The sequence below is a fragment of the Sebastes fasciatus genome, chromosome 18, assembly GCF_043250625.1.
Source record: "Sebastes fasciatus isolate fSebFas1 chromosome 18, fSebFas1.pri, whole genome shotgun sequence".
NCBI classification, from domain to species: Eukaryota; Metazoa; Chordata; class Actinopteri; order Perciformes; family Sebastidae; genus Sebastes; species Sebastes fasciatus.
The window spans coordinates 5,263,095-5,282,153 of NC_133812.1; the positions used below are offsets into that span (position 1 = coordinate 5,263,095).

General features: G+C 41.4%; 2 protein-coding genes across 4 annotated transcripts; one reads left to right on the forward strand and one right to left on the reverse strand.

The window, feature by feature from the left end:
* Window positions 1-371: 371 nt before the first annotated feature.
* ginm1 (glycoprotein integral membrane 1) lies at window positions 372-7,769 on the forward strand. 2 transcript variants are annotated; one of them, XM_074616106.1, is made up of 8 exons: window positions 372-543; window positions 681-752; window positions 861-960; window positions 1,812-1,966; window positions 2,633-2,792; window positions 2,916-3,145; window positions 3,998-4,161; window positions 4,276-7,769. In XM_074616106.1, exons 1-8 carry the CDS (start codon window positions 448-450, stop codon window positions 4,385-4,387), a joined length of 1,089 nt encoding a protein of 362 aa, XP_074472207.1. In that variant the 5' UTR covers window positions 372-447; the 3' UTR covers window positions 4,388-7,769. The 2 variants fall into 2 exon arrangements, with proteins under 2 accessions (XP_074472207.1, XP_074472210.1); XM_074616109.1 differs by having other exon boundaries at window positions 1,815-1,966.
* Window positions 6,923-19,027, reverse strand: katna1 (katanin p60 (ATPase containing) subunit A 1). 2 transcript variants are annotated; one of them, XM_074616101.1, is made up of 11 exons: window positions 18,873-19,027; window positions 17,007-17,175; window positions 16,776-16,921; window positions 15,141-15,345; window positions 14,832-14,947; window positions 13,457-13,562; window positions 13,202-13,360; window positions 12,835-12,961; window positions 11,910-12,044; window positions 10,443-10,569; window positions 6,923-9,036 (listed from the first exon to the last, which is right to left on the reverse strand). In XM_074616101.1, exons 2-11 carry the CDS (start codon window positions 17,166-17,168, stop codon window positions 8,838-8,840), a joined length of 1,482 nt encoding a protein of 493 aa, XP_074472202.1. In that variant the 5' UTR covers window positions 17,169-17,175; window positions 18,873-19,027; the 3' UTR covers window positions 6,923-8,837. The 2 variants fall into 2 exon arrangements, with proteins under 2 accessions (XP_074472202.1, XP_074472203.1); XM_074616102.1 differs by having other exon boundaries at window positions 17,007-17,172; window positions 18,873-19,018.
* Window positions 19,028-19,059: the final 32 nt, after the last annotated feature.

Here is a 19,059-nt window from a genome sequence, read left to right on the forward strand (position 1 = left end):
CTTCTCCGCGCGGTCTACAGGTACAGAGCAGGAGCGAGAGGAGGAGAGAAAGAGAGAGAGAGGAGTGCGGTGCGTGAATAGCAGACAAGATGAGTGACAGTCGGAAACGAAGCAGCATGTAAAATTATGGTGTTCTGGAAAATTATAGGGTTTATTATATAGAATAATTTAAGTAAGATATGTGCACACATACTAATCATAGGTCAAAACAGCGCTAAATTTGGCTGAATTATAAAAGGCAGAAGTGTTAAAACGAAGAGCCTTTTGGGAGCCTGAAAGAGCCGGCTCTTCTTGGTGAGCTGAGCCAAATGAACCGGCTCACTAAAAAGAACCTTAATTCCCATCACTAGTTTCAATGTGAAATCCCCCGCGCATGCGCAGTTCACACGTCTAGCTCAATGTTGTTGTTGTAGCTTTAGTTAGTTACCTGTTAGCTGTTCACTCACCATGGAAACGACAGGTCTAACTGTAGCGGTCGGTGTCGTATGTCTTCTGTTTGCCTCAGTAACGTGCGCAGAATCGTCGCCGAGGCAAATGAACACGGTAAAGATGTCAGCGACAGTAACTATGGAGCTGGTGATGTTGATGTTAGCTTAGCGTTAGCTTAGCGCTACCGTTGTGTTGTTGCTAACCTCACGTCTGCTCATGTTTTCCTCTCTTTCTAATGATCTCGTCTGCAGGAGAACATCCTGATTAACGTGACAGCGGGGTCCTTAGTGGATACGCAGCTCCAGGAGTCCAACAACCTGCAGGTAGCTAACGGGATGATTATACTTCATGCACGGAGCCGTGACGTCATAAGAGAACTGACTAAAGGAAGACGCAGTCAGCCTTCATGCTGTTATTATCTCTTCTTTCAGATCAATCTTAACATCTCGGTGGGCGAGGAGCAGGTGCTGGTCAATGACATCCCGGTAGAGCTGTCAGGGGTCACCAGGTTCAACTGTCAAGCTCTTCTCTGTGAGTTTAACCTCACATCACTTCTTATGAACAATCCCAGTATATAAACCATAATAACACAAACCAGAAGAGAGAGTACATGTTAGAACCTGAGATAAGACAAGATCAGATATTCCTTTATTAGTCCCGCAGTGGGGAGATGTGCAGTGTACAGCAGCAAAGGGGATAGTGCAAAAAACAAGATGCATCAGCTAACACAGTAAAAAAAGAGCTAAACAAAGTGTAACAAAATATGAACCATTTAAATAGAAAGAAGTATAAAAATAGGAGCAGTATATACAGTATTGACAATAAACAGACTATTAACAAAATTGCACAAGTGGAAAGTGATATTGCACAGTATGAATTGCAAAATGAAATATTCTGCGTGGTTGCTTTGCTTTCTTTTCTTCATATCATGCTGTTGTGATTACTTTAAAATATAGATGTCAAATTGCAAAGGCAGTCAACACATGAATCAATGATGGGTTTCTGTGGCCCCTCAGTAACACCTACCTACTTTCTTTTTCTGTTAAACATTTTTTGTTCATCTTTCTCCTTAGTTTGTTCGGCCACACACGTCTTTATCAAACAAGATTCTTCAACTCTATCTGTCGCACTGATAGATGGATAGATAGCACCTGACGAGGGTGGCAGCTAATATCAGAAATGATGTCTTCAAATTGTCAAATGTATTCAATTTACATTGATATGAAATAGTTTAGATTTTTCATTATTTATATATATATATATATAATTTTTTTTTTTTTTAACTGATGGATTCATCAGCTAATGGCGTAGGAACATCCTTGAAAGTTAAAATGTAATGTGTTTGGACAAGTGTAATAAGCGTATACAATGAATCTTTCCAGTAGACAGCATCAATGGAAGCAGTGCGTTTGAGTCTGGGGACTTGGTGTCCACTGTCACCCGGGTGATGGTGAGCCAGAACCGGCTGTACAGCGACTCGGAGGAGGTGGTGGCTCTGCAGGTGTTCAGTGAAGTGATAGAGATGGAGGGCAAAGAGGTAAATATACCCACAGAACCTTGTTTGTCTGTTCAAATTGTATCTTAAAAGGAGATTTGTCAAGTATTTAATACTCTTATCAAGTGGACAAATTTGCTTGTTTTATGGAAATGTATGTATATATTTATTATTGGAAATCAACACAAAACAATGACAAATATTGTCCAGAAACCATAAAAATTAGCATAAATGCCCCAAAACTGCATGTGATTATCATCATAAAGTGGGCATGTCTGTAAAGGGGAGACTCGTGGGTACCCATAGAACCCATTTTCATTCACATATCTTGAGGTCAGAGGTCAAGGGACCCCTTTGAAAATGGCCGTGCCAGTTTTTCTTTGCCAAAATTTAGCGCAAGTTTGGAGCGTTCTTTAACCTCATTCGTGACAAGCTAGTATGACATGGTTGGTACTAATGGATTCCTGAATTTTTGTAGTTTCATATGATGCCAGTATCTCCACTCCAGCTTTAAAGAGCCCGGTACAACCTCCGTAAGATCGATTGCGTTACTGCTTTAAGGAAATTAGTGGCGTTAAAACAAATTTGCCAGCCCTACTTACAATATCATAAAATCTTTTCAGAACTGATCAAATACAGTAATACCCTGTGTAAAACATGATTTGGAGTAGTGTTTGGATACAGTTTCACACCCTTTGTATCGTTTAGGTTCAGCAGCCTGACATGTGTGAGGTGAAAATACTGATGAGCCCAGATTTCCAGAAGCTGGCTCAGTTTACCAACATCTACCCCATCGGACACAGCGAGATCTTCAGGGTTCCCAGGGAGAACGACGTTGTCGTCACAGATCCACCGAATCCTAGAAAAGGTAGGAAAACATGGTGCTTTTTCAGATCCTCCTCATTATTGTTATTATTATTATTATCATGCAGATACTCTGTAGCAGCCCAGTTTAGAGTCTATTCTTAACTTTCCCTCCTTTTTAAATCAGATGAAGAACAGCTGATGTCCCAGACCACCAGCCAGTACCCCCTGAAGCACACAGAGACCACCCAGGAGGAGATCGCAGCCCCAGGAAAGCTCCCCGAGACTCCACTTCGTATGGACCCCGACCTGCTGTACGAAGACAGATACGATAATGACATTGATCTCAGAGAGCTGAGCCAGCCGGATCAGATTCAGATGGAAACCCCGCCCAAAGAAGTCATATCATCTTACTCTGTAAGTCAAGTCTGATGCTAGACCTAGTTGATGACATACAGTATGTGCTGCCTCAGAGGTGTGTACCCATTTCATGCGGGCGTGGTTTATGACAGAAAGCAGAGTCTCTAGAAACAAACTGGGAATGGAGAGTGATGTGCTGGATAGAAATGCAATACTTGAAGCCTGACGAGATGGATTTTCGTGCGACATTTGATTCTCGTGTGATCTCATGACATCGCGAGAATCCAGATGCTGTGCAAGGTTAAGCCTCGGACATACAGCTGTGGCCCTGAAGCATCCCCTGCTTTATGGTCTATTTGACTTTAAATGGGACCATCATTTACTAAATGAACATCATGCTGTATTGAAGAAGACTTGAAACTAGCGATTGAGACCATAAACTCATGTTTACAATGTTTACTGAGGTAATAAATCAAGTGAGAAGTAGGCTCATTTTCTCATAGACTTCTATACAATCAGACTTCTTTTAGCAACCAGAGGAGTCGCCCCCTGCTGGCTGTTAGAGAGAATGCAGGTTTAAGGCACTTCAGAATTGGCTTCACTTTTCAGACCCTGGAGTTGAGTTTAGAGGTGAATTTCTGCGTCCACGTTCTCGCATTTCCAAAAGTTTTTTTAGCGTACCACACACCACACTTTTGTAGACATCTGTCATCTCAAACTAGCTAACGTGACACGATAAATTCCAGTGAGAAAGCCGGATTATGACACACAATCTCCCCATTAACTCTCAGTCATACTGGTTTGTTGTCTAGCCTTCGCGTGTGCACGTCGCTCAGACACATTGCTATAATTTGTAGTACCTTGTACCAGCAGGAGATGCTCACGTCTCCATGTCCGTCCTCTCCTCAGGCCATGTGTCAGTGGGTGGAGGAAGTGAGGGAGCGTCTGAGGCGCTTCAGCTCCGAGTCGCTGCCTCTGTTCTTCCTTGTCATGTGGGTGGTGGTGATCGGCGTTGTCGGATCGGCAGTCATCGTCAAGATCTTGGACATGTTCTTCCCAACCTGCGAACACAAGTGAGTTTGTTTCATGGGAATTTATGAGTGAACAAATCATCTGCTGGACTTAACCATGTCATCAGTGGCTTACCTGATTCTCTTCAAAATGCTGAACTTTTTTATTGTTTACAGGCACATTTTCCACCTAAACCCCGTCACTCTGATGCCGGAGGATGAGAAGCACACTCTGCTTGAGAGCATAGAATTAGAGGCAGAAGAAGAAGAAGAAGAGAAGAAGCCTTGAATGAGGACTGACTTGGCCCGCTTCTTTTATTTTTCAGTTTGTTCCTATTTGTTCTTGAACCTTGGTTACTGTGTTGCTTTTTTCAGCATGGCCTAGTTTCTATTCAGATTTGTGAACCAGCTGGTTTTGTTTTTCACCTCAGCGAACCCTCTAAGCACATTCACCCTGGAGCAGGAGATGCTTTAAAGCCATCAAACTGACTCAACTCAATTAGTTGGTTTCACTCTAGTCCACCTCAAATTTAGTCAGGTGATCAAAGTGGAAACGAGAGAATGATTGATGTCAGCTGTGAAGGCACTGAGAGGTGCCAGATCAGATTTCACTCTCTCAGGTTGGACTGTTTGTAAGCTAACAGTGTGCTAACCTGTAAGCTAACAGTGTGCTAACCTGTAAGCTAGCAGTGTGCTAACCTGTAAGCTAACAGTGTGCTAACCTGTAAGCTAGCAGTGTGTTAACCTGTAAGCTAACAGTGTGCTAACCTGTAAGCTAACAGTGTGCTAACCTGTAAGCTAACAGTGTGTTAACCTGTAAGCTAGCAGTGTGCTAACCTGTAAGCTAACAGTGTGCTAACCTGTAAGCTAACAGTGTGCTAACCTGTAAGCTAACAGTGTGTTAACCTGTAAGCTAGCAGTGTGTTAACCTGTAAGCTAACAGTGTGCTAACCTGTAAGCTAACAGTGTGCTAACCTGTAAGCTAACAGTGTGTTAACCTGTAAGCTAACAGTGTGTTAACCTGTAAGCTAACAGTGTGCTAACCTGTAAGCTAACAGTGTGTTAACCTGTAAGCTAGCAGTGTGTTAACCTGTAAGCTAACAGTGTGCTAACCTGTAAGCTAGCAGTGTGCTAACCTGTAAGCTAGCAGTGTGCTAACCTGTAAGCTAGCAGTGTGCTAACCTGTAAGCTAACAGTGTGCTAACCTGTAAGCTAGCAGTGTGTTAACCTGTAAGCTAGCAGTGTGCTAACCTGTAAGCTAGCAGTGTGCTAACCTGTAAGCTAACAGTGTGCTAACCTGTAAGCTAGCAGCGTGCTAACCTGTAAGCTAGCAGCGTGTTAACCTGTAAGCTAGCAGTGTGTTAACCTGTGTTTGTGCAGTCAGCTCAAACTCGTTGCTCCTGTGATTGGCCAGACAGAGTTTATAGAAAGCCACTTTTAGCAAGTCACTAATGACTGTAGTTTGTTACTTGCTTTTTAAAGTAACAAGTTACTTTTTCACTAGAAATTATCCAATTGAGTACTTTTGTTTCACCCACTTCCAAAACACACCATAGCAACGCGGCGTAACCCTCCAAATTGTATATATATCGTTGAAGGCTTTGAACTTAAAGGAATAGTTCTATAGCAACCAGCAGAGACTCCAGGAAGCCAGTGCTTTCGATCCTTGCATCCAACCCTAGGCAAGAAAAGGAAATGAGCGCATTTCCTAAAATGTGGAACTATTCCTTTAAGCCAACATAGACGAGAGATCCTCAGAGGGCTTCGAGGACACCGAAGACAAACAGATATACCTACTGTAGGTTTAACAAATGAATATGAACAAACTGAACACGTTAGGGGCTGCATCCAATGACTTTATGTTCACTAAAGAGACTTTCTATATGTAGCACTTCTGTACAGGTCACACTTTGTTGTCATGCTATGCGTTCTCTCCAACGTTACACCCCACTGCTGAATGTGAAGAAAACTAAGGCCGCAAATAATGAGTTAATTCCATATATGATGTAATATGAGGCAGGCAATGTCTCCTGTCTGTCATCCTTTAAGGCAAGATAAAGAATAATAATAACTAAAGCCACTATAATTGAATCTGTTGTTACAGATATAGCTCTGACGGAGTAAGGTAATACTAAATCTAAAAGATGCAGATCACTGTCTGGAAATTACAAATCTTGTCTGCACATTGACTCCCACACTTCTTTAAACTGAATGTCACTACTGAAAGAAACACCTCCCTTTAAGGCCTGCTTTCCACTGTTGAGGCTCATTTAGTGATTGTCTTTATTCACAGTGCCTCGGTGACTATCTCTATCGGTGAAGGGGGGGGTTATAATAGATTTTCTTTGATTGATTTTGTGTGGTTTCCTGTTACTAAAAATGGAGAATGTAAGTGAGCTTGTTCAGATCGTCTGTGCTGAGCCTGGACTGATGTCACATACAGTGTGTGCATAAGACATGACCACAAATTCAATGTGTAAATTATTGTTAAAGGAAAGAATCTGCACTTAAGTTTTGACTTTTTGAGTGAAAACTGGACTTGACCCTGCATGGATGTTTTTTCTTTTTTTTTTTGTGGTAAATCTCATCATGATTTATGGGCAAGAATGACTTAATGATAAACCATCCGGGTATCACTCCCAATGTTTCACTAGGCTGTGTGTGTGTGAGGGGACCAGGCAGGTGTGCACGAGGCCGCTTATCGGCCCAAAATGTGGGTTTAATTAATCCAAAACTCAGCAAGTGTTTCAACATGGTTTTTGTGTTCTGTGATGTTATGTGAGTATTAGGGCCAGGAATAAGGGGAACAAATGAGAAGGAAGAGTTTTATTATTATTTTGCATTTCAAGAATAAAGTCAAAATTTCAGTATATGCGCTAACACTAGTTTGATTAATTCTAAAAAATTTGATGTTTATTCTCGACACTCCGTGTTTAGTCAACATTTCGATTTTATTCTCAACATATCGCCTTTATTCTCGAATGTTATTTCGAAGTCAAAATGTTTTTTCTTAACATTTCAACTTTAGTTTTGAAATGGTATTACAACTTTATTCTCAACATTTCGACTATTCTCAAAATGGAAAAAAAACAGGTTCATATTTTCTTATGCTTGGCACTACTTGACATTTCGACTTTATTCTCAAAATGCAAATTTAAAAAAAAAAAAAATTTCCCCCTTTTTCTTGGCCCTAATAGTCTTCCGTAGCTGGTGTACCTCAGAACACATGAGGTGATTTTGTCTCCCCGGGGTTCAGTTAATCTGCAGAGTGCATGATGTACTGCGTTAGCAAAAGGTGCATGTGTAGTCTAGCTAGTGAATGCAGTCTGCTGTTCTATCAGCAAGTTATACATTAAAACTAAGAAGCTGCATGACGACTCAAACCTGTATCGGGTTCAGCCTCAAATTCCAAATTAAGTCGTTACGACATCGTGCTGTAGAGGTCACTTTATTAGCCTGTAAGGCGAACGATACGTCGGGCATGAATTCAGATGTCTTGCTGAAGAATAAAACAACGAAACTATATTTTGATTTGCTCTTTGATTAAATGGTGGTAGACCCATGTGTTACTATTTTGAGACATTTGTGTGCATACATTGTATGAATTACAGCTGGACTGTGTGTTTGGGTCTAAAATCCTGCTGATTAAACGCTTTCCTTATGACCATCAAGGCTTCGTCTTGTGTGATTATTGTGGTTGTGCAGGCTGAGGGAGCACACTGAACACTGAACAGGTATCTGATGACCGAGCAGAAAGCCTCAATAAGAACAGAACACTCACAGTGCACAACATTACTCAGGCATACAGTAGTTACATCCACTGGGATGTCTCGCATGCTTCCATCTCCTGACTTAAAGTTTGATGTCCGCGCTACAGACACGTTCCTTGACTGTAATATGTTCAGGACAGGTTCTCAATCCTTTTTTCAGCCAAGGACCCCTTACAAGATAGAGAATATCCTGGAGACCCCCTCATGTAAGTCCAAGTCCATGTATGTCCCTGGAATAAATAAGGGATAATGTACAGACATCTCTGGTTCAACAGTAGTTCAGCCACCGTCAGAAGTGAAAGTGAATGTTTCAGCATGTCCTCTGAGTGTAGTAGTCGTTCCCCCAGCAGACATATCGCTTAATAAATAAACTAGACCATGTTAATATATATATTATAATCATTAACTTTATTTATAGAAATATCTTGTTAGTGTTTTCTCCAAAATGTGAAAGAACCACATAGTTTACACACATAAAATCAAGTGCATTATAAAAAGGAAAAACATAACAGGAATAACATTTGATTGGCTTAGTATCTCACGGTCAGATACAAAGCAAATATTATGACACTTGGGAAGGCAAAGTAGCAGTAAAACATGTCTGGAAGTGAATTATTCTGTCAGTGTGTTGCAGCTACAGCTGAATTTGTCTTACATGTTGATTTCAGGATCATTAAAACAAGTGACAAATGTCATAATTTGCGAGAATTATCAACTATTTTCACACATGAAGTTGACCCTTTTTAGCTTAAGACTTTAGCGTAACATTAACATAATGTACAATAGGAAGAGGCACCGTTTTTTAAGTGCACATATTTACTCAAGTATAAAGCTACTCTTCAATATCACCTGAATGATTCAGAAAAATACACAACCTGCCGCACACAGTCAACGATAGAACTCACCATTACCCCACAACAATAGTAACACGTTTGGATCCGAACGACTCGGATGCTGGGAGGGTTTTCTTCAGCAGGACCCAAACTCTTCGATCCACTTTTCATACTTCTCCAGGTCGGATGCAGACACAGATTTGGACACTTTTTTCAGAGCGGACTCAAAGTCCTCCATGGTGGTGGGCATGTGCATCTCGTCCCGTGATATGTTCCGGATCTCCTCTGGCGTGAGGCCCTCGATTCTTCGCCTCATGGCCATCAGAGAGGCGTCCCTGCGGCGTAACACAACGACAAATTAATTTTAACACTTTTCAGCAGAGGTTTCAATAGAGGCTTCTGAATCACATGAATTATCCATCTTCCTACAATAATCCATCCAGCCCCTTGCTTTTGTTAGTGAATTTACTGTTGGCAATTATAAAACTAGAGTTACACAATAACGCGTTAACGCAAAATCGTTTTAACGCCACCAATTTTAACACAATCGATCTTTTGGAGGTTGTAGCAGACTCAGTTTTAAAGCTAGAGTGAAGATACTAATGGTACATGTCCAAAGGGGCGTTTTTTATCGCAAGGGGACGCGACGCTTCCCAACATTGGACGCTTGTTGTGCTGTCCATAGAAACAAGGCACTCGGCTCCTGATTGGGCGAACGCTTTCCCGCCGTTGGCTGCTGCTCCCAGCTTTCAAACCGGAACCAGTATGGAGGCTCGTTTGGAAACTTTCTTCTTATTTCACGTAAATAGTTCACTGAAATGTGTTTCTGAAAACATTTGAGGCGAGAATTAATCCATGCAGTTGCTGAATCTGTCTTTATTTTGGCTTGACAACGTTTATTTTAAAAGATCCTCGGGAGTTTCGAGAGGCGGCGAGACGCGTCGGACGCCCGTGATTTGCATAAAGTAGACGAGCCCTCAACTTTATGCAAATGGGGAGCGGGCGTCGTGACGCCTAGTCTCTCGAATCGTGACGCCACGCTACCAGAATGCATTGCGTGGCCGCTTACAAAGACAATGAATGGAGAGCGTGGAAAGCACGGAGCCTGTAGACATGTACCGTAAGGAAAACCTAAAGAATTCATCGGTACCAACCATGTCATACTAGATTGTTGCGAAGGAAGTTAAATAACGCTCCAAAGTTCTGCTAAATATTGGGGAGGAAAAACTGTCATGGCAATATTCAAAGTGGTCCCTTGACCTCTGACCTCCTGGTATGTGAATGTAAATGGGTTCTATGGGTACCCATGAGTCTCCCCTTTACAGACATGCCCACTTTATGATAATCACATAGTTTGGGGGCAAGTCATAGTCAAAACAGCACACTGACACACTGACAGCTGTTGTTGCCTGTTGGGCTGCAGTTTGCCATGTTATGATTTGAGCATATTGTTTTATGCTAAATGCAGTACCTGTGAGGGTTTCTGGACAATATCTGTCATTGTTTTGTGTTGTTAATTGATTTCCAATAATAAATATACACAGACATTTGCATAAAGCAGCATATTTCCCCACTCCCATGCTGATAAGAGTATTAAATACTTGACAAATCTCCCTTTAAGGTACATTTTGAACAGAAAAAAAATATGCAGTTAATTTGCGATTAATCACAAAGTTCAAACAGAAACTACTGGAAAGACCAACACTGGTTTGAAGGATGGAAAACAACTGAGACGGCTGACCTGCACACGTTGGTGATGTCGGCTCCTGAGTAACCCTCCATCTGCTCCGCGATCTTGTCCAAGTCCACGTCGCTGGCCACCTCCAGCTCAGTCAGGTTGATCCGGAGCAGCTCCACTCGCCCTTCGGCTGCAAACAGGAATGAGTGACACGGTGAGTGGAGCCAACAGGAAGCTCATTGCATTAGCTACCACATATACACCAACCAGGTAACACTGTGTGAAGGGCCCACTCAGGGTTGGCTGGACTACCCACCGGGCCACACAGACAACCGCTCTGGGGTCCCTGAAAGACCCAGCTTCACTGCCTGTCATTTGGTTTGTGCTAATAGCAGCAACTGTGAATTTATTTAGGGATATGCACCACTGAAGAGGGGCCCTGGGTCAAAATCTAGTTTAAAGACTTATTATTTATGTGGATAAGGTGCTCACATGTTGCACTTTCCTAATTTAACCAGGCCGTATTCCAGCATAAGATTATTGGTGCTCAGAACTAAATATAATGAAGCTGCCTGTGTGTCTGCTGTGTGCGCTGTACTTGAAGGTGACAGGATACAGAATGCAGAGAATGTGGGGGTCAGTGGGGACGCGGCAGCTCATTTTGGCCCCAGGGCCTCCCAAGCGGGTTAATCCGGTATGAGCCCACATTATGTAGTTAATAAGGCTGTAATTAAAGCAGCAGTAGGTAGAAAAAAGAAGAAAAGTTAAAAAAAAAAAAAAAAAAAGTTAGCTAGTAAGTTAGGAAGCTAGAATCAGAGAATTTTGAGGGTTTTTTCCGTAAAAAATGACTCAACAATAGTTGGCGATTAATTTAATAGTTGATATAAGTTGATGAAAGTTAAGTTTTTTTATAAAACGGTCACTATATCCTGACAGTAGAGCATGAGACAGGTAATCTGAAAAAAAAATATGTGCCTCCGTGTCCTCTGGTGCTCCTAACGGCATCTGCAAGATTTCACAGACCGGAGGAAAACAAGCAGTAAGAGCTGATCTGGAGTCTGCTGTCCAGCTGCCGTCTCTGAGCAGCTGTCAATTACTTGCGAACTTTGAAAAACTAGGCAGCGCTGATCAAATATGAATCAATATTCTGCCTATTTCTCACCTCAAATAATATTCAGAAACATCTTGTAGTGTAGTGTTTAGCTGTAAAATGAGAACGTTTGTGACCTGGCTGCCATGTGAGATCAGCTGAGGAACAGAAATCTAGTTATCTCTCAGAACACTTGAATTACAATATGCTGAAAGGTTATTATGGAATTTTTGCCCAATGATGCCAAAAACATTCTGCCTACTGCAGCTTTAATGTAGACATTATGAAGTCTTTCTGTCTGCACCTTTGTAGTCGGTCGGTTTTTTAGTTGTTAAATCAGTAAAAGCTCACAGGTGACATTAGTCTGCAGTAGCTTCGGTCACTCGATCACTTTCATTAAATCCTGACTACACTGCCAAGCAGTAAATAAATGAGCGTACTTGAAGGCAGAGGGATGTAGATCCTCTTCTCCAGCCGTCTCCTCAGAGCCTCATCGATGTCCCACGGGAAATTGGTGGCAGCCAGCACCATCACCATCTTTGATGGATCATCGTTTTCTGATGCTCCACCGACACCTACACAAAAGTCACAATAATGGAAAAATGTGTTTACATACAGATCTAACTATAAATCTGTGTTATTTGCATATCTCAAGAACCGTTCATCCAATGTACTTCACACTTGGCCGGTGTATTGCTGGGGACCCAAGGGAGCGCTTTGTCGAATTTGGTGAAATTTGAACATGTGACACATTCAGTATTAATAAACATTGAATAAACAAGCACATGGCGATCTGTGCAGCGGCGGGGGCTTCAGGTCGTCTGCAGTGGGCAGACTGCAGCTCAGTTCACTTTTGCTGCTGGATGGTGAACCAGCGTGTGGTGAACCAAAGTGTATTTCACCGTGTGTTTATTTGCTGTTAACCAGAGTGTATTTCACCGTGTGTTTATTTGCTGTTAACCAGAGTGTATTTCACCGTGTGTTTATTTGCTGTTAACCAGAGTGTATTTCACTGTGTTTTTTTTGCCGTGAACCAGCGTGTATTTCACCACGACATGGGTGTGTGACACAACCGTGTCATGGCAGGTGTATTGCTCAGGATCCAAGGAAGCGCAGTGTCGAGTGTGAAGTTGTTTGTATGAGCAGCAACACCACAGGCCAAGCATTCAGCCCGTTCTGAACAGGCATGTTTTGAACGAGCACTGCACTAGTATCTAGATTGCTGGGAAGTAGGAAATACTGCAGAAAACTAATGATGGCTTGTTTCAACGGTATTAGACTTAAAACATCTCTAAGAGCCAATATAAGATAAGTAGTAAATACAGTTGTGGTTGTGTTATTGTCCACTTCTCATAGGCATCATACCATCCATCTGCACCAGTAGCTCTGCCTTGACTCTCCGGCTGGCCTCGTGTTCCTCTGAAGTCCCTCTGCGGCTGCACATGGAGTCAATTTCGTCAATGAAGATCGTAGTGGGAGCGTAAAAACGTGCCTAACCAAGATCAAAATATAGTATCAATATACAAATAAAATAATAATAATAATAAAATAGTGCACTGTCTGAACTTTTCAAGAAAAACTTAATCTTTTTGAGGTTTCTTTCAGTTATCTTCCCTGTTAAAAGGGTTTGTTTTGGGGGAGTTTTTCCTCATCCGATGAGAGAGACATTTGATAATCCTAGAAAAACATTACTTGGTTATCGTCGGTACCGATCCCATGTGTAAAGTCTTACCATTTCAAAGAGAAGGCGAACTAGCTTCTCAGACTCCCCTCTGTACTTGGAGGTGAGAGTAGACGAGGACACGTTGAAGAATGTGGTTCTGCACTCGGTAGCAACTGCTTTAGCCAAAAGTGTTTTCCCCGTGCCTGGAGGTCCCACCATAAGCACTCCCTAAAGCAAAAAAAAAAAAAAGGTTTCTGGGCATCGATATTAGCAATATATATATATTACAAAACAAATACAACTAAAATCTCTTTAAATCAGCACCTTCCATGGTCTTCGTATGCCTTTGAAAAATGCCGGCATCCACATCGGCAACACGACTGCTTCTTTCAGGAGTTTTTTTGCATCTCCCAAGTCTGCAATGTTGTCCCTAAGAAACAGATCAGAGTCAGAGATTACTACTGATAGAACTCAGATCTTATAAGAGTCTGCACCTTGAAATGTGTGTTTAACATGATGGTATGTTTTCATGGGTGTCTTTCTTTTAGCCATACTTATAAAAGGACAGTGAAATCAACTGCGATTTGTAAAGCCGGGCTCAGACTACAGGAGTTTTAGATGTTGATATCGGGTTGCATCAAATACACGTAAGGAGAGACTTCACAGATGTTCCTCTCTGATCTCAAATATCAAACAAGATTTGAGAATAATGGCGCATCACACAGAACAGGATATTAAGATTACCGTGAGGAGAGGGAGCGACGTGCCACCTCACGTGATCTCACAGGGAAGCAGTTGTAAACATAACAGAGACTGACGTGGTGCTGTAGTGATGCTTTGCAGTGAGAAACTAGAGTTACCGCCTCACGGTTATATGCCTCCACCAACCAGTCAAGTTGCAATTTACATCCATGTCTGTCCAAATATCATCATTTTACAACATTTACTTCAACATTTGTGTGAAATTGTCATAATTCTTGAGGTATGGCCAAAAACATGTTTTGTGAGGTCACAGTGACCTTCGACCTCAACAAACTAAATCTAATCAGTTCATCCTTGAGTCCAAGGGAAATGTTTGTGCCAAATTTGAAGAAATTCCCTGCAGGCGTTCCTGAGATAAGAGTATTAAATACTTGACATAAATCTCCCTTTAAGGTACATTTTGTACAGATAAAAAAAATGTGTGACTAATTTGCGGTTAAATATTTTAATCAATTGACAGCCCTAATATAGATGCAACAACATCCAAATATGTTTTTGATGAAAACTGCAAATACTTTGAAATACATATATTTGTGGATTTCTATTACATTTATTTGAAACAAAAAATATGTGTGTGTGCAGCAGAAATATTTTTGTTAAACTTGTTTTTTTTTTTATATGTGGATTTTTTTTCCATTTATACACAACAATAACTATTTTTGTGTGCATTGAGAAATATTTTTGTGGAGAGAGTCATTTATATATAAATCACAAAATACATTTGTGAATCCTTCTGTGTGCATTCATTAATATTGAGACTGATCTGGGCCTGTTTGCAATCTCCCCCTGAGATAAGAACACTGTCTCTAAGCGTCCAGTACAGAGCCACCTCTGGGACATATTACTTACTACAAAGACAGGAAGCAGGAGTGAACCGCTAAGACAGCAAACAAGTACATTACCCAAAATTACACCCACAGTTCTGATGAACACGTACCATTTCACATTTGGATTCTGAGATATGATATCTCTCTCCAGAGCTTCCACGAGGTCTTTATCAAATCCTGTCCCGTCAAACCTTTTCACTTCTTTCTCCTGGACATCGGCTTTGTTCTGGAAGGCAGACCGACAACATTATTGCTCTTCCCTGTTCCCTGAATGTAACCCATTGGGTCTTCCAGACAAAAAAAACTGGAATTACAGGCTAGGCATGGCTGTAGGGACACTAACTGTTTAATCAACAATGCAAATAGTTGTCTCTGAATATATGAAGGTGGTGTGTTGAGACTACCAACACGTTGCTCACCTTGTCATCCTTTCCTTTGCCAGCAGCCTCCCTCCCCTCTTTGGACTCTTTCTTCTCTTTGCCCTTGGATGGTTTGCTTCTGTCCCCGTTGGCCCCGCGAGGCGAGTGCCTCTGCTGGGCCCTCACAGCCACGCTCAGCCTGTTGTTGGGAGGTTTGCTGTCTTTATAGGGGTTGGCTGGCCGCCTGACGGGACACGGGGAATGTCTGTGGAGAGAGAAGACAACAGCCTTCAGCCTTTCACGTCATTCCAAACTATTACATGACTCATGATATCTGTTTGGTGGTGGTTTTATTCATGCCAGGGCACTAGTGATTGTACGGGATGACCAACAAGGGATTCGGGTGAGCTTACTAGAAAATATCGCAAGTTTGGGCGTGAGGGTCAAAAAGTGACAAAGCAGCGTTCTGACTGATTTGCGTTGACGCGTTAACTTTGACAGCCATAATAAAAACACAAAAACACACATGAAAACCCTGACCCATGCATCACTATAAGGCACTAATAAAATGTAATTTGATTTGGACGGGACTAAGCCAAAAAACACTAGAAAGACCAAGACAATAAAATATCTGCCTAAAACCAAATAATAAAAACACCATAACTAACTGAATAAACAGCATTCAAGTGGGTTATCATATCATATCCAGTATCAATAGAGTCTAATGAATTATCTGGAGGCAACGCACTGTACGAGACACTACAGTATATGTGAGAGTCAAGAAACGGGCAGGAAGCGTCACTGCAGACAGTTCACACCCTGGACACAACCTGCTCCAGCTTCTCCCTGCAGAAAACTGTACGCCAAAACAACCAGACACAACAACAGTTTCTTCCCTAAAGCCGTCATTCTGATGAACACTTAATCAGTCATACACTGTCAATAAGTCTCTCACACCAAATATCCGCTGCGGCTCTTATAGACTATTATTCTTACAGTCTTTAATGCACTTTTTAGATTATAATTTAGTCTTTAATGCACATTTTTCTGTAATATGTACATATCATATGTCACTTTATGTACATATTATAATATGTACATATCTGTCACTGTAAATATAAATCCTACTCAGTGTACATACAGTATATAGACATCTCCACATGTACATGCTGTACATAATCATCTAGTCCACATATATCCATCCAGTATTTATTTCTTTGCACTATTTGTATTGTTAACAACTTGCGAACACTTGACTTATATACATTTGATTTTTCTTTGTATTATTGTATTCTTTATTTTTATTCTGTGTAAGTACATTGAGAGAGCTGCATAAAAACCAGAGTCAAATTCCATGTACGTATATACTTGGCGAAATAAACCTTAAGAGTTAAAAGCGAAAGAGAAAAAAACAAAGGAACAAAGAGGCAGTGTGAGGTTTACAGGCCACCTTTCTGGAGGGCAGAGCAGGAACTAAACAGGCTCACATCAGGGACTCACAGTTACTAATCTCAATCATATGACTACATGAGGGCAGATGAATAGCTTATACAACCCCCGATCACAAATGTGTGCACTGCAAACGTGAACGGTGAACTACATGGACCAAATTGGTATTACAGTGAACAAAGAAAATGTACTAAAGCGATGAATGAGAAAGCTGCAACTGAGAAGTTATATGTGAAACTGCTGTACCTCTGTTCCACTTGCACGGGCCTTATGTCCCAGTCATCAAGGTTACTGGTTACTGGTTTAGCAGGCGTCGTGTCCAGCTGGAAGTTCTCCAGAGTCGACATTATATCCTGAACTTGTCGATTCTCTTCACTGATTTCTTGCCACAGCTGAGAAACAAACACAGATGAACATCAGAGAAGACTTTTTTGATACCAAGTTTAGCCTGAGACGTTTTTTTAATGCCATATTTACCTGCTGCCATCTCTGCTGAAAACTGCTGTCCCTGACGGTGTACACATACTTCTTGATTTGGTCTAGTAGTCCATGATAGAGGACGCTGGCCGAGCTGTAGTTTCCCAGCAAGGCGTATTCTCGGGCCAGCTTCACGTTCTCGTTGATCTCTCGTAGACTCATGGTGCTGCTGTGGGAATACAAAGGTTATTGCAGCTACCTCGCCAATATTGGCAAACATTTGATTTTTGATTTTTTTTTGCCACATCAGGAAGCAGAGGGCATTTTTTTTTTATACTGATAGCTCAGAAAAGCAGGATTTATTCTGAAAACAAGACTAACAAACTGAACCGGGACGATACTGTCTCATCAAGCCAACATAGAGCTAATTAAGGATGTCAGTCACCATACAAGAAATGTAGTTGTCAATACCAATACCAGTGAAATCCCACGATTCTCAATATGATACCACGGTAAAAAACTAAAGTAAGATGTAGGATCCAGGGTTAATTTTGTAACGAAGATCTTTAAAGCTGAAGTAGGTGAGATTGGAGCAAATATGATTAAAAAAGTTATTTTTATAAAACGGTCGCTATATACTGACAATAGTACATGAAACAGGTAACCTGAAAAAAATCATGTGCCTCTGTGTCCTCCGGTGCTCCTAACGGCATCTGCAAGATTTTACAGCTCAAAGGAAAACAAGCTGTAAGAGCTGATCTGAGGTCTGCTGTCCATCTGCCATCTATGAGAGCCGGCTGTCAATCACTCGCAAACGCCGACCAAACGGTCAAACTAGGCAGCGCTGCTCAAATATGAATCAATATTATGTTACGTTAATGACTATTTCTCTCCTCAGATGTTGTCAGAATCATCTTGTAGTGCACGGTTTAGCTGTAAAATGAGAAAGTTTGTGACGCCACCATTGTGAAATCTGGTGAAGGAACGCCAAGTTCCGGTCACATGACCGGAGCACAACCAATAGGAACACTCTCTCTCCGAATTGACCTGTGATTGGTCAAAGTCTCCCATCAAGGTCTAGATTTTCTAAAGCCTGAAAACAGAGCCACGAGGAGGTGCAGAAGTCTAGTTTTCTCTCAGAACACTTGAATTACAATATACTGAAAGGCTTTTTATGGACTTTTTGCCCAATGATGCCAAAAATATACTGACTACTGCAGGTTTAAGTAACTTTAACTTTAACTTTAACTTTAACTTTCTGGAGTTATTTTAAGCCAAACCACAAACTTTTCCTCTGCCTAACTAAGTAGTTTTGTTGTCTAAACCTAAAGAAGTTGTTTCCTACTGCAGGTTTAATGAGCCTCTTGTCTTCCTGTTATCTTGACTCATGCTACCAGAGAAAACGTGCAGTGTTATCTGGATAGTCGAACACGTCACCTTGATACTATATCTACCAGCTGGGCCTATATGTGTACAGTTTTAAGGCATTTTCCCCTCATTCAGTAAGATATAAACTATCAGGGTGGCTCTGTCTAAAGTCGTGCTCCGTTCATTAGCCGGAGCCTCGCCCAACTGTTGGTGAAGAAATGCGACACAAAAGTGTAACACACAAGATACTAACGACTCAGATATACAACAATTATCTTCTCAGTTTGTGTTGGAGGAATAAATAATAGCTGCCAGGCTAAATAACTAACGTTATAACTGTTTACCGGATGTTACACGGTTTGTGTTGACGTTACTGACAACATCCTTTTGAATGTGAAGCCGGGCGGTCTGTTTCCTCTGTTTGTCTCTACAGACAACAAGTAGAGAAACTCTGCTCCGGTTCTCTTCATAAAACCAGACGAGTTCATATATAACAACGTGCATTAATATGAGACAGAAGTTTTACACAAACCAGTTTGTATTTAGTTTATACTCAACTTTTCAGATGAACGGCCGCAGAGTCCTCTCAGTGGCAGTTCAACTACTTCTCTTCTTCTTCTCTGGCTTTATGTCGGCAGGCTGGCAGCGTTGAGGAGCTCTATCGCCCCCTGCTGCTGGAGTGTGGACAGAGTTAAAGCTGCAGCAGGTAGAAATGGAGCATGTGATTAAAATAAGCTATTATAAA